The sequence below is a fragment of the Bidens hawaiensis genome, unplaced genomic scaffold (genome assembly GCF_021521415.1).
Source record: "Bidens hawaiensis isolate Kalapana, Puna unplaced genomic scaffold, B.hawaiensis_p1.1 tig00026411_1, whole genome shotgun sequence".
Taxonomy (NCBI): Eukaryota; Viridiplantae; Streptophyta; class Magnoliopsida; order Asterales; family Asteraceae; genus Bidens; species Bidens hawaiensis.
Window position 1 is genome coordinate 131,324 of NW_027494249.1, and position 14,285 is coordinate 145,608.

At 38.9% G+C, this 14,285-nt stretch overlaps 1 protein-coding gene across 1 annotated transcript; it reads left to right on the forward strand.

Annotated features, from left to right (window-relative positions):
* Positions 1-7,514: 7,514 nt before the first annotated feature.
* On the forward strand, positions 7,515-8,441 carry LOC143573407 (uncharacterized). Its single transcript, XM_077058296.1, has one exon. It carries the CDS (start codon positions 7,766-7,768, stop codon positions 8,402-8,404), a length of 639 nt encoding a protein of 212 aa, XP_076914411.1. The 5' UTR covers positions 7,515-7,765; the 3' UTR covers positions 8,405-8,441.
* Positions 8,442-14,285: the final 5,844 nt, after the last annotated feature.

The following is a 14,285-nucleotide window of genomic DNA, read 5'->3' on the forward strand; positions in this document are numbered from 1 at the left end:
GAGGGACATGAGTTCCCTGTTACTTTGTATGTTATGGCCTTAGGAGGGTTCGATGTAGTCTTGGGTATGGATTGGTTGTCTGAGTTTGAGGCTCAGATAGTATGTAAAAGTAAGATGATAAGGTTAAAGTCATTGGATGGTAGTGCGGTGACGGTTTATGGTGATAAGGAGAGTTATGGACTTAATGTCATTTCGATGATAAAAGCCGAGGGTTTGTTAAGGCGAGGGTGCGGTGCCTACCTGGCGTATGTTGTCAACGCTACGGCCGAGACGAAAGAAATGAAGAATGTTCCTATTGTGCGCGACTACCCAGAAGTATTCCCTGAGGATCTTCCGGGGTTGCCACCTGAGCGAGAGATAGAATTTCAGATAGATCTAGTACCAGGAGCCCAGCCCGTCGCGAAAGCGCCTTACCGTCTAGCACCGTCCGAGATGAAGGAATTGATGTCACAACTGCAAGAACTCCTCGACAAGGGTTTTATCAGACCGAGTGTTTCTCCATGGGGCGCACCGGTTTTGTTTGTGAAGAAAAAGGATGGAAGTATGAGAATGTGCATAGACTATCGTGAGTTGAATAAGCTTACGGTAAAGAATAGATACCCCTTGCCTAGGATTGACGATCTGTTTGACCAACTGCAAGGTTCGAGTTGGTTCTCACGAATAGATCTCAGATCAGGCTACCATCAGCTGAAGGTGAAAGAGGTAGACATCCCTAAAACAGCGTTCCGAACGCGGTATGGACACTACGAGTTCCTTGTAATGTCATTCGGTCTAACAAATGCTCCTGCAGCATTTATGGACATGATGAATAGGGTGTGTCGACCGATGTTGGATAAGTCGGTTATCGTCTTCATCGATGACATATTGATTTATTCAAAGAGTGAGTCTGACCATGCCGAGCATCTGAGAGAGGTATTGGAAGTTCTGAAGAAAGAAAGGTTGTACGCCAAGTTTTCGAAGTGCGCGTTCTGGCTAAGAGAAGTGCAATTTTTAGGTCACGTGATTAATCCTGAAGGGATTACCGTGGACCCAGCTAAGATTGAAGCGATAACGAATTGGAAGACTCCGCAAAATCCGACTGATATACGAAGTTTCCTAGGGTTAGCCGGCTACTACAGGAGATTCATCGAAGGTTTCTCCAAGATAGCCGCACCGCTGACCGGTATGACCCGAAGGTCGATAGTATTCAGCTGGGGAAAATTTCAAGAAGAAGCCTTTGAAGAATTGAAGAAGAGACTCACGCAAGCTCCAATCCTTACTCTACCCGATGGTGACGAGGATTTCGTTGTTTGTGCTGATGCTTCGCATCAAGGATTAGGTTGCGTGTTGATGCAACGAGGGAAGGTGATAGCTTACGCGTCCAGACAGTTGAAGGTCCATGAGAGTACTTATCCGACGCATGATTTGGAGTTAGCAGCTGTAGTGCATGCTCTTAAGATATGGAGGCATTATCTGTACGGCACTAAGTGTACTATCTATACCGATCATAAGAGTTTAAAGTACTTCTTCGAGCAGAAAGAACTGAACATGAGGCAGAGAAGATGGTTAGAATTGATAAAGGATTACGACTGTGAGATTAAGTATTACCCCGGTAAAGCTAACGTGGTCGCTGATGCGTTAAGTCGGAAGAATGAGGAAGTCCTTGCAACAGTGAAGTCATACAAGTTGATCATGAACCCGAGTCTTTTTGAAGAAATCATCAAGGTGCAGTCAGAAGTGTTAATAGATGAAGGGTTAGTAAAGAAGGAAAGGATTTATGGCCAGCAAGATGAGTTGGTGGAAAACACTCATGGAGTTAAAACTAGGTTCGACCGTATGTGGATCCCACGCCATGGTGATCTTAGAAGTCGAATCTTAGATGAAGCTCATAAGTCAAGGTACTCAATCCATCCAGGAGCTACAAAGATGTACCAAGACTTGAAAAGAGATTACTGGTGGCCAGGATTGAAGAGCGATGTAGTGGATTATGTTGGTAAGTGCTTAACTTGCTTACAAGTCAAAGCCGAACACCAAAAGCCTTGTGGGAAGATGCAACCGCTAGAGATACCTGAGTGGAAATGGGAACACATCACCATGGATTTCATAACTAAGCTACCTCGTACAGCTAAGCAACATGATACCATCTGGGTGATTGTGGACCGTTTGACCAAGAGTGCTCACTTTCTGCCCATACGAGAGGCCATCTCGTCAGAAACGTTAGCAAGCTTGTTCATTAAAGAAATTGTAACCAAGCATGGAGTACCGTTATCGATCGTGTCTGATAGGGATACACGGTTTACTTCGAGGTTCTGGAAGAAATTTCATGAAGCTATGGGGACGAGGTTGAACATCAGTACGGCGTATCATCCTCAAACCGATGGACAGTCTGAAAGGACGATCCAAACCCTTGAGGATATGCTACGTGCTTGCGTTTTAGATTTTGGTGGAAGTTGGGATGATCATCTGCATCTGGCAGAGTTCTCCTATAACAACAGTTACCATTCGAGTATTGGTATGCCACCGTTTGAGATGCGGTACGGTAGACGATGTAGAACCCCGGTGTGTTGGGGTGAGATTGGTCAGAAGGAAATGGGAAGTATAGAAGTGGTTCAAGAAACGTCTTCAAAGTTCGATCAGATCAAAGCAAGAATGAAAGCCGCTCAAGACAGACAAAAGTCTTATGCGGATAAGCGGCGACGACCAATTGAGTTTAACGTTGGCGACTATGTGATGCTTAAGGTCTCGCCTTGGAAGGGGATTATCCGTTTTAGGAAAAGAGGAAAGTTGAGTCCGAGGTACATTGGACCGTTCAAGATTGTAAAACGTGTGGGTGAAGTAGCTTACAAACTGGATTTACCCGATGAGTTAGAAGGAATTCATTCAACCTTCCATGTTTCTCATCTGAGGAAGTGTCTAGCTGATGACACGTCTCACGTGCCCTTAATGGACATCGAGGTTGATGAACAATTGAACTACATCGAGCAACCGACAAAGATCGTTGATCGCAAGGAGAAGCAGCTTCGTCACAAGATTATACCCTTGGTCAAAGTGATATGGAAACACCGCAAGGGATCAGATGCTACTTGGGAAGTCGAGGATGAGATGCGCAAGTTTTACCCTAGTTTGTTTATGTAATAGTTAGGTTTCGGGGACGAAACCTCTTTAAGGGAGGAAGACTTGTAACATCCTAAAATTTTTATATGATAAATAAAAGAAAGTTATGTTTAGTAATTTCACGTTTTAGTTATTTAATGTCGAGAAAGGAACGGGTCATGGGCTTAGATTACGTAAGATGGGTTAAATGAGAATGGGCCTTGGGTCCGTGGGCTCGAGAGATATAAATACCCATCCCGAGCCCAAAATACCATTTCACTAACTCCCTTTCACACCCACACCCAAACACTCTCAATTCTAGAGAGAGAAACTAGAGAGAGAAAGTTCTCAAATCACAAATCCGAGTTCACAATCTTGTTCCTAGTCGTTTTTGGTAAGTCCCTCTCGAAAATCATCCGTTTTCATAACCATTTTCGGCCTCAAACCGAGCAAAAACTCCCATTTTCGTAACTTGAGTTTTCGGGTCAAAAACCGCCTTGTTTTGGTGTCAAAATGCAAGCTTTTGTGTTTAAAAGTACTAGGAATCGATAGCCCTTTCAATCCCGAGCATTTCCATGTCAAAAACTTCGATTTTGGGTCAAAAATCTGGAAAATCTGGAAAACCCGTAGTTTTCTCCGTCGCCCAGCTTGAAGGAGTCGAATCAGACTCATTCGATCGAATCAGTCGATCGAATCAGTCCATTCGATCGAATGTGTAGATCGAACAAGTCCAGTCGACCGAATAGGGAAGCAACCGAACGGTCTCCATCTTATTCGACCGAATGAGCTTCATATCCGACCGAACGAGTTCCTATTCGATCGAACAAGTGCCATGTCCGACCGAACGAGTTTTCCCAACTGGTTCGATCGAGTGTGTGTCTAGTTCGATCGAGTGTGTCTCAGATTCGATCGAATATGTCCCTATTCGATCGAATCAAGCCAGAACCAAGTTGTTTCCAAGATTCGCCTGAAGTGAAGTTCGTTTATGAAATAAATTAAAAACCTAATGAAAAATGTGTTAAGGCGGTTATCGAAAATGAGTAGTGGTAATAGTAGTAGTAGTAATTGATATGTGTAAATATTATACAGTTAGCCGAGCCCAGTTAAAGAAAGGAATTACAATCAACGGCGAGCGTAACAGGATCCAGGTGAGTTTCTAGCCCCATTCCTTGTTATGTTTTCGGGGCTGTGTGCATACTTGATGTGTTGTTAATACATTTATCCAAAGTGATAAGTGTATGCCATAGGTGATATATGTGATATGTATGAATGATTGCTTGATGGTTCGTGAACGATCTTCGGATATTGCACGTACTGTCAGGTTGTAACGTTATAAATATGGCAAGTATGATATGTATGTTTATGTGTATGAACGTAAGGAAGTTAATAAAAGAAGGAAATGACGGTTGTATGGTTGTATGGTTACGAAAGGGGTACCGAGCCCTAATAATACTCGAGGTATGATGTATGGTTGTATGGTAACGAAGAGGGAATCGAACCCTACTAATATTCGAAAACATGGGACCAGACCCTAATAATATCTGTGGTGTTAGGGACCAGACCCTAATAATATCTGTGATGTTAGGGACCAGACCCTCATAATATCTGTGATGATAGGGACCAGACCCTTATAATATCTGTGATGATAGGGACCAGACCCTTATAATATCTGTGATGTTAGGGACCAGACCCTTATAATATCTGTGAGGTTATAGGGCGAAAGGCTCTTTAAAACGTATGATTATGAATGTAAAGAAAGTATGTAAGTAAGAAAGAAAGTATGTAAGTAAGAAAGAGAGTATGTAAGTAAGAATGAAGGTATGAGTACTTATGTGTGTATGAAAGAAAGTTATGAGGTTAAGTACGTATGTATGTAACAAGGTATTGTATGGTAGTGTATGATTAACTAGAACTCACTCAGCGTAGCTGACTTTTAGTATGCACGCAGGTGAGTAGGATGAGACAGCTGGCTTGAGTGGAGGACACATGGCAGAAGACTAAAGCCTGGCATCTGAAGATCCGATATGTTTTATAAGTTACGTTTTGATTTTGAAAGACAAGAGGAATGTTTAAAGACATGATTATGAATTGATATGTAATGTTTTATGAAAGTTTTATATTCCGCGTAAAGATTTTAATTAACTCTGATATCTAGAACTGTGTTTATGAGTAAATCCAACACGAAAGTAGGGTTACCGGTAACGGGGCCTTACAGATTTCAACATATATCTAGTTTTAGTAAAGATGTATTCTTAGACTAGATATTTAGAAAACATAAGAAAATACAATCATATATTCATTCACTATAGAACCAATTAATTTTAATAAATCGCATTAAGAGAAAAAGAAAACATTGTTAGATCAACTTATGTATTAGAGTTTATGAAATATATAGAAGTGTTTATATAGTGTTTCTAACACTTTACCTATAAAGTGCTATAAATGGTTATGTATTGAATTATATCGGCGTTTGCAATATATAATCATTATTACGTAGAAAATACTTAAGCATTATCATGTATAACTACTTGCAATACAGATGAGATCAATAGTTGAGTCTCATGGTTTGCCTAAATTTAACAAATATAATTTCACTGAAACTCAATCATGTGATTGCAAGTGGAGAGTGATTGTAAAAGGAATGGATTATTATTATATTTATATATTACAAATGAGAAGTTGTGCGTTGCGTGGTCATAATTGGTTTATGTGGCGTCGTATGATTGGATTAAGCAATAGAATTTTTTTGTTAGTGGGTTGGTGGAAAATGAATTCCACAAAATATATAATTTTGTATCGTATTGCGACGGATTCATGCTTCCATCGTTTTTTCAATACTAATTGACTAGGCCTTATTGATAAATGCTACCAGATATCGTGCATTGGAACCTTTGGTTATGGACTCGAATCCATTAGTTTGGAACATTTTCTTTTCCAAGTGAATCTACTTAGCAACTAGGGACAAGTTCTAGACTATTTTAAAAATAATCTTACTAAAAAAAAAGGCATAAGCACCTATACATATATAGACGTTGTTTAAGAAGTCGACTTTTACAAGAGCCGATAGAAACCAAAGTTGTTTTGCAAGAAAATGAAGATCTTGAAAACACTGAAATAATGGTTTATGTTACAATTTGTGTCGTTCTTTAATTAAGGTTTTGATAGTCTTGTCTTTTATATCCTTGTATAGATGAAAGCAAATGGCAATATATTAAATATTATCAAATGGAGTTGAAAAATTGGAATGTGTTGTGCTTTTGAACTTTGAAAATTTGTAGACTGACGTTTTTTTTTTTTTTTTATTTAATTAATAATTTCGCTAGCGTTTTTGAAATGTTGATAGACATTAATGATTGTATGGTTGTAGAAAAAGACGGTAGACTTTTTGGTATAAAACATATTGTTTTAAATAGTCGGTTACTTGTGACAATGAAGTTAGATATTTTGCTAATGATTTTCGTAGTGTAGCTGTAATATTATTCCATCATTTCTTCATGTATATATGTTTTTTTTTTGTCAAATTTATTTGGTTATCTTTATATAATTTAAATTTATTTGAATAGTGCTTATCGAATGGTCTCAAAAGGTGCTTAAAACGGTTGAAGGGAACCATAAACATCCCTACTTATATGGTTTCACATGATGTCATGTGACTCGGATCAAGGACGATTCAGATAGTTTTTTTAGTCAATTTTATTTCATTTTTATAGAAATATTAGAAGCTCGTAAATTTAAAGTAATAATGTTAAAACTTTGAACTTTTCTTAAATTTAAATTTCATTAACTACCGGAAAAATCATATAAAATAATTAGTACATTCTTATCTACTAGGCGGTTTCTAGCTTCTTACTTGATCTATCTTAAGATTAAAATAACTTTGTTGCTAAAAGTACATGTCTTATTTATCTGTTTGATTTTTAGTTAAGATTCTTAAAATTCAAATATGACTATCAAATTCCACCGGTCATATATGTCACTATGAGCATCTCTACATGCAGTTTTAGCTGTCCCACGATCTCTTCTAAGAGAAATAATTGAGCTATCACTAAACCAAAATGCCCGTAAAAAAAACTTTAAAATTTAAACCCATTAGGCTATATGTAGTGGAGTGACTACAAAATGGGACGTTTTGTTTCATGTAACACACAGTCAGCAAAAAAATGATTTTTGTTTTAGGGGTTTAATGATGTTATAGCCCCATACAGATATACATATATATATATATCACACGCACACACAACAATAAAATAATAATATTCTCTTAAACCTCGCCGACAACAAAACCCGTTGCCCCTCTTAGCACCCAAGGGGCGGTGTTCTCACCCGTGTCACACCTTATCACCCATATTTATAGCTCCACTACCCATATATCCTTGTATTAAACAAGTTAGGACACATTAGTACATTACTGATTACTCCAAAAATGTCAACGTTGGCTGACTAACCAATTACTCGTAGTGGAAACACGTCATACTTCCACTTAACGTGGAGGAATGACCACCCACCCAAAATGGCGGCACCTATTTAACCACACCTGCAGGGGCATTTTCGTAACTTCACACCCAACCACTAAATCATATTCTTTAGATCATAGAAGATATTATTCACATTAACTTACAAGTTACATCCTCCATTCTCCAATCACTCATTCACTTATATTCTATATAGAGATTTTGATAAAAAAAATAATAATATGCAGGATGTACAATTCATAGGCAATGGAATTGGGGGTATGTTCTGTGGCGGTGTCGGCAGCGACGGTGGTTGTTTAAAGTGTCCGCATTGTGGATCTTTAAATACGAAGTTTTGTTACTACAACAACTATAACCTTTCTCAACCACGTTTCTTTTGCAAAGGCTGCCGCCGCTACTGGACCAAAGGAGGCATTCTTCGCAATGTTCCCGTAGGTGGTGGCAGCCGTAAAGCAAAGCGTTCAAAGCAGAAGAGTGGAAACGGAAAATCTTCTTCCGTTTCCACAGCTTCTGCTCATGAACGTAAATCAAACAATTCAAAAAGCTCAAGTAGCCGCAACTCCATCGGTCCCGCCAATATCTTGCCAGAAACGACGCCTTTTAACCCGACGTTGGCTAATCAAAGCTTCGAGCCACCAATGTTGACAGACAACCACCTCTTGTTTTCGGAGATGGGAGCATTTAGAAGCTTGATGACCTCTTCCTCCAATGAGTTGCCTCAAGGATTCGTCTCGGCACCAGAGACGTCGTTGTTAACGCAGCAAAGAGATCAAGATCAGGCTGTGGCCGAGGATTGGGGATTGTTTGATCAATCATGTTGGTTGAATAATACTGATCATCAACTTAATTACTTACTTTAACATATCTCCAGGTTAATTCAATCTTTATGGTATCAAATTCATTACTGTTTGTCGAAGTTTCTTTAACCGGCTTGTTTTTAATTACTTGTAAAACTGTACTGAATCGAAGCGTTTTTTTTATCTGCTTTTTATTCTATATTTTTGTCACCAGTAAAACTCGAACACCATCTTGATATCACTAGACTTTTGGTTAATGATACAGGTGTTACCGCGTTAAACTTATTTTGAAATATCAAATACTAATTATGGTTTTCTAACAAATATACACTTTTAAGAAATGCTAAGTTTCTAGTAAATTAAATATATATTTGTTAGATATTTATTAGAAAATTTACACCGTTTTTAACCGGTTTTTTATAATTACTTGTAAAAATGTACTGAATCGAAGCATTTTTTTTATCTGCCTTTTATTATGTATTTTTGTCACCAATAAGATTTAAACAACATCTTAATACCACTAAACCAAGGCCCTTTTGGTTAATGATACAGGTGTTAGTGTGTTATTGCTTTAAACTTATTTTGAAACATCAAATACCAATTATCGTTTTCTAACAAATTTATACTTTTAAATTTGTAATAAATGCTAAGTTTCTATTAACTTAAATATATATTTATTAGATAGCATATTAACATATTGGATTTCGACACGGATAAACAAGTACGAGCTAGTTTGAGGTAACCGGGCGGAGGTATCATCTAACACGATACGGGTGTACACAAATTTATAACCACTCCAAAATATCTATCTTATATAGTAACATAAATTATATAGTGTTTGTTATATATTCTGTATTTGAAATTAGATAGTGTGTTAATATATTGGTTTTCGAAGCGAGTAAACAAGTACGGGCCCGTTTGAGGTAATCAGACGAAGTTAACACGATACCCGCACACAAATTTGTAAGTTATAACTAATACCAAGTATAGCCAATTGGGACCACTGGTGATGGACCATGGAGGTGTATTTGAATAAGACATATAATGGGGCGAGTAATTAAAATAACCTTGATATATAACGTGTACTCGATCTACTAGATGTGTAGTTTGAATGCAAAGTACAATATGGTTTTCAAGATTGAAAAAAACTGGCTTTGGTAACCCCACAGCTACATCAACAATTCTAGCAATAGGAATATTGCATATGTGTATTCTTGATTTCACACTAAAGAATGAGCTAGCATCTTATAATGAATTTATTCCAACATTTAATACACCATGTGCATTTGTGTTTACTTGTACTAGATTTCTAGTGTCAAACCTCAAAAGAACTAGATATACGATGACCAAAGCTCGATAATTATTAGTTGCGTCTAGTCATTACATTAACATACAAACTAGCTAGATGACAAGGCATGACGAGCCAGTCCTCGTCGATACAGTCAAATCTTTAGTGATGAATTAATGTTATCTAAATAGTAGTTAAAACTCTTGGTCTTGCGCATACCACCTACATTTATTGATGAATGTTATCTAAATAGTAGTCCAGATACTCTTACAGTCTTACCAAGACTTGTATGCATGTTTCAATTTTATTTTTTTTTACTTTTATAACAGAAGCATAAATAAAGGTAACAGTTTGGGTGGTTGTTCTAGTCATGTTGTAATCTATATAACCTCCGCTGCATTGAAGTCGAATCTTCTGATGTGTAAGCTAAAGAAGAAAGCACGACTCTTGTAATCCAAGTTGGAACCTTTGATGGAACAACTAAGGAAACATTAGTGAAGAAACACTAAGTGAACCCTGGACAGATTATAGATAATCTGGGGGTTAAGTAATGTTTCCCACGGGGATGAGGTTCAGCAGAGAAGGTTGTTCTTCTGGAGACCTGCAAAACAGACACCGTAAGCTCGTCACTGAGAAGGGGGGGGGGGGTTCCTCCTTGTGACCACCCTCCGGCGTGAGAATCAGACTAGATTGCTCTGAATATAAGTGTATATTAAGAGATTGCTAGATAAGATTGAGATATCAGATGATGTCCTTACCATTCCAAGGTGTTGGAGTATTTATAGCCGAAGGTAGGTTTCCAAGCAGGTACAGCCGGCTGAATAGTATTCCTGTTCTACCAACAGTGGACTACGTACAGGCCATGCTGGTTGGTGGATAGGTTACGGCCAACAGTAATAAGGTCGGCTGTATACTGTTCCTTTACTGCCGGCTACGCACTTTTCCACCAACTGTAGGCTGCGCACGTCCCATCGTAAGGGTTGGTGAGTAGGCAGCGGCTAATAATGACAAACAGTACTAGAGGGTGCTCCTCCTCGTATTGTTGTCGGTGAGCTGTCACCCTGTGATTAGTTCATGGGCTGCTCTGGTCAAACTGTCTGTTCCGCCCATACCTTAGTAGGTATAGTACGAAAGACCTTCCAGAAGCATACTCCCGCCTTGCTCATTCCTTCATGTGACTACTGAAATAACGAATGCCTTGTGCGTGTAGCCTTTCTGTTAGTGCGGGTAGCCTTCCCTGATGGCTTGTATCCGCAGCTGCGGGAACAGGCGGGGTACTTCACCATTGGGAGGCTTTTCCTGCGGGTACAGCTGGCGTACTGCGCGTAAGGTTCTTTGAGCATGGTGGGTCCTGCTGGAGCAGTTGGTCAGTGCGCAGACGTCCCTGTTCAAGATGAGTCTTGCGGGTCCAACTGGGCTCTGCTGGGACCTACCTCTTCAAGTCCCCCCAGTCCAATATTCTTCTCATGAATTATTAATAAGTGAGGTGAACTTTTGGACTTAGCAAGGGGTTTTGAAAAGGGTTTAGTTTTTCGGTTTTCCGTGGTGATTCATCCCGCGGTTTTCCTGATGTCACGCAGAAATTCCCGACTTTTCTGCTTGATCTTTGGGTGTGAAGCGGGTAGGTTTGTAACCTCCTCGCTAACGGATGGCGCCAATGAAGAAACACTAAGTGAACCCTGGACAGATTATAGATAATCTGGGGGTTAAGTAATGTTTCCCACGGGAATGAGGTTCAGCAGAGAAGGTTGTTCTTCTGGAGACCTGCAAAACAGACACCGTAAGCTCGTCACTGAGAAGGGGGGGGGGTTCCTCCTTGTGACCACCCTCCGGCGTGAGAATCAGACTAGATTGCTCTGAATATAAGTGTATATTAAGAGATTGCTAGATAAGATTGAGATATCAGATGATGTCCTTACCATTCCAAGGTGTTGGAGTATTTATAGCCGAAGGTAGGTTTCCAAGCAGGTACAGCCGGCTGAATAGTATTCCTGTTCTACCAACAGTGGACTACGCACAGGCCATGCTGGTTGGTGGATAGGCTGCGGCCGATAGTGACAAGGCCGGCTGTATACTGTTCCTTTACTGCCGGCTATGCACTGTTCCACCAACTGTAGGCTACGCACGTCCCACAGTGAGGGTTGGTGAGTAGGCAGCGGCTAATAGTGACAAACAGTACTAGAGGGTGCTCCTCCTCGTACTGTTGTCGGTGAGCTGTCACCCTGTGATTGGTTCATGGGCTGTTTTGGTCAGATCGTCTATTTTGCCCATACCTTAGTAGGTATAGTACGAAAGACCTTCCAGAAGCATACTCCCGCCTTGCTCATTCCTTCATGTGACTACTGAAGTAACGAATGCCTTGTGCGTGTAGCCTTTCTGTTAGTGCGGGTAGCCTTCCCTGACGGCTTGTATCCGCAGCTGCGGGAACAGGCGGGGTATTTCACCATTGGGAGGCTTTTCCTGCGGGTACAGCTGGCGTACTGCGCGTAAGGTTCTTTGAGCATGGTGGGTCCTGCTGGAGCAGTTGGTCAGTGCGCAGACGTCCCTGTTCAAGGTGAGTCTTGCGGGTCCAACTGGGCTCTGCTGGGACCTACCTCTTCAATTAGTAAACTGAAATGTAAGTATGTAACGCCTGGCCATTAATACCAATCAATATGTTCGCTTTGCAAATACAGAGCTCACGACTTTGTTTTTGGTTAACTGAGCCGACACTTTCCAGGAGATTGCTCGTTCTGAGACTGCTTCTACTCAAAGATGCTTAAATATATGTTATTCTCTCATACACAACCAAGGTATTAGGCATCCATAACGCGATGGTGGCTAACTAAGGCGTTACACGTACATGAAATGTACATTAATTCTTAATGCTCTTCAAGCCTCATATCAGTAATATATGGTTATTAAATTGATTTGTGATGTGTTCATGACTGCATACTTGCTTAGTTTAGGCGGTATTAAGTGTATTTGATTTTTGAATAATGATTCAGCAAAGACAATGAAAGGCGAACAATGACTTGATAAAAAAAACAACTAAGTAAACTAGAAATTTATTTCATAAACATGTTTATGTCTAAATGAAGATGTATTATATAAATGAGACTTAAACACGCAACCTTAACGATATACATAAATGAGACTTAAACACGCAACCTTAATGATAAACATAAAAATTAAACAAAATAACTATATTTCACTTCATTGTCAAATGTTCAATGTCATTATGTCAAATGCAAAAGAGAAGTCTTTTTGTTTTGCAAAGAATTGCATACAAAGTTTTCTAGTTTTGGTGAATATCATTTTCTTAACGCTATCACTGCTTGTAAAATGACTATTATTATACCTTGAGAGATATACAAAACATCATAAATGAATCTTGTTCTGAGACTCCATTGCCATGATGACCAATTCAAAAGGCAATAGCAGAGCTAAACAAAACTAGAATTTACAACATTGAACACAAGCGCAATCAGACTTGTAGTGTCTTTCTGGTCTTGGCATCGACACGGGGCTACCTGTCCACTCCTGTTGGATTCTGCATATTATCAACAAAACAAACCTTATAATTAGTAGGGACTTCACAAACCACCAAAACTGAACCTTCCAAACAAAAAAAGTCAGCTAGATTGAAATACATATGGTCCGTCGGCTCACAGTCCAGACCGTCCCGGGGAATCATTAAAAGTTTTTTGGCAGAGGGTGGGTAAGAATTTGGGCATTAAGTAAAATATAAGCTCGATAACAATTTAACTTTTAAATGAGTTTATTGGGTAATTGGATTATGGTTTGGGTTGTACGTGCAAATTCTTTTTATTTTAATTTTTTTATATAAAAATTGCTTAAATGAATTGGATACTTGAGTTTAAACATTAAAGATACATATTTTTTTTTCAAATATACATGATATAAAAATAAATTTAGAAAATTTTGGGCCTCCCTGGCAATCAGGCCTGGAACTGTCACCCTCCTCACCCCTCCCCTCGGCCGGCCCTAAGGCCAACTTTAACTATTTGACAGTTTAAGGTTTTGAACAATGAATCAACATATAAATCAAACAAGCCGTGCAACATTTGTCATTTAATATTTTTTTCATTTTAAGAATATAAAGCTATGCATATCTACTATATCCATGAACAATCCTTAACATTTATTTACTTACTAAAACTGCTAAACCATCAAAACCAAACCGTAAAATCTTGAAAAACAAACAGTTCAGCAAAAAAAAAAACATAATCAATAATAACTAAACATCCAAAATTGATTACTTCATTTATTTTTTGTAATTAAACATGGTGATCGAATATTGGGATCGCTGTAGTAGTTACTTACGCTGGGAAGGCAAATGAACTAGTACTCGAGTTGCTCGACTCCTCCAATGTGTCTACATGCTCCACCGACTCGTCAACTTCCTTAATCTCCGAAACAATTCTCTACACAAATAATAATAATAATAACAATAATAATAATAATAATAATCATTAAACTTATAAACAATAAAACATGCAAACACATATGTCGGAAATTAACAAACATAACAAACCTTGTTCCGCCGACGTCTACTACTGCTACCAACAACGTTAGACGAGGTTTCCTCAACAATCCCTGATCCGCTGACGTCATCATCCTTAAAATAAAACACAATATAATCATCTGATTCAT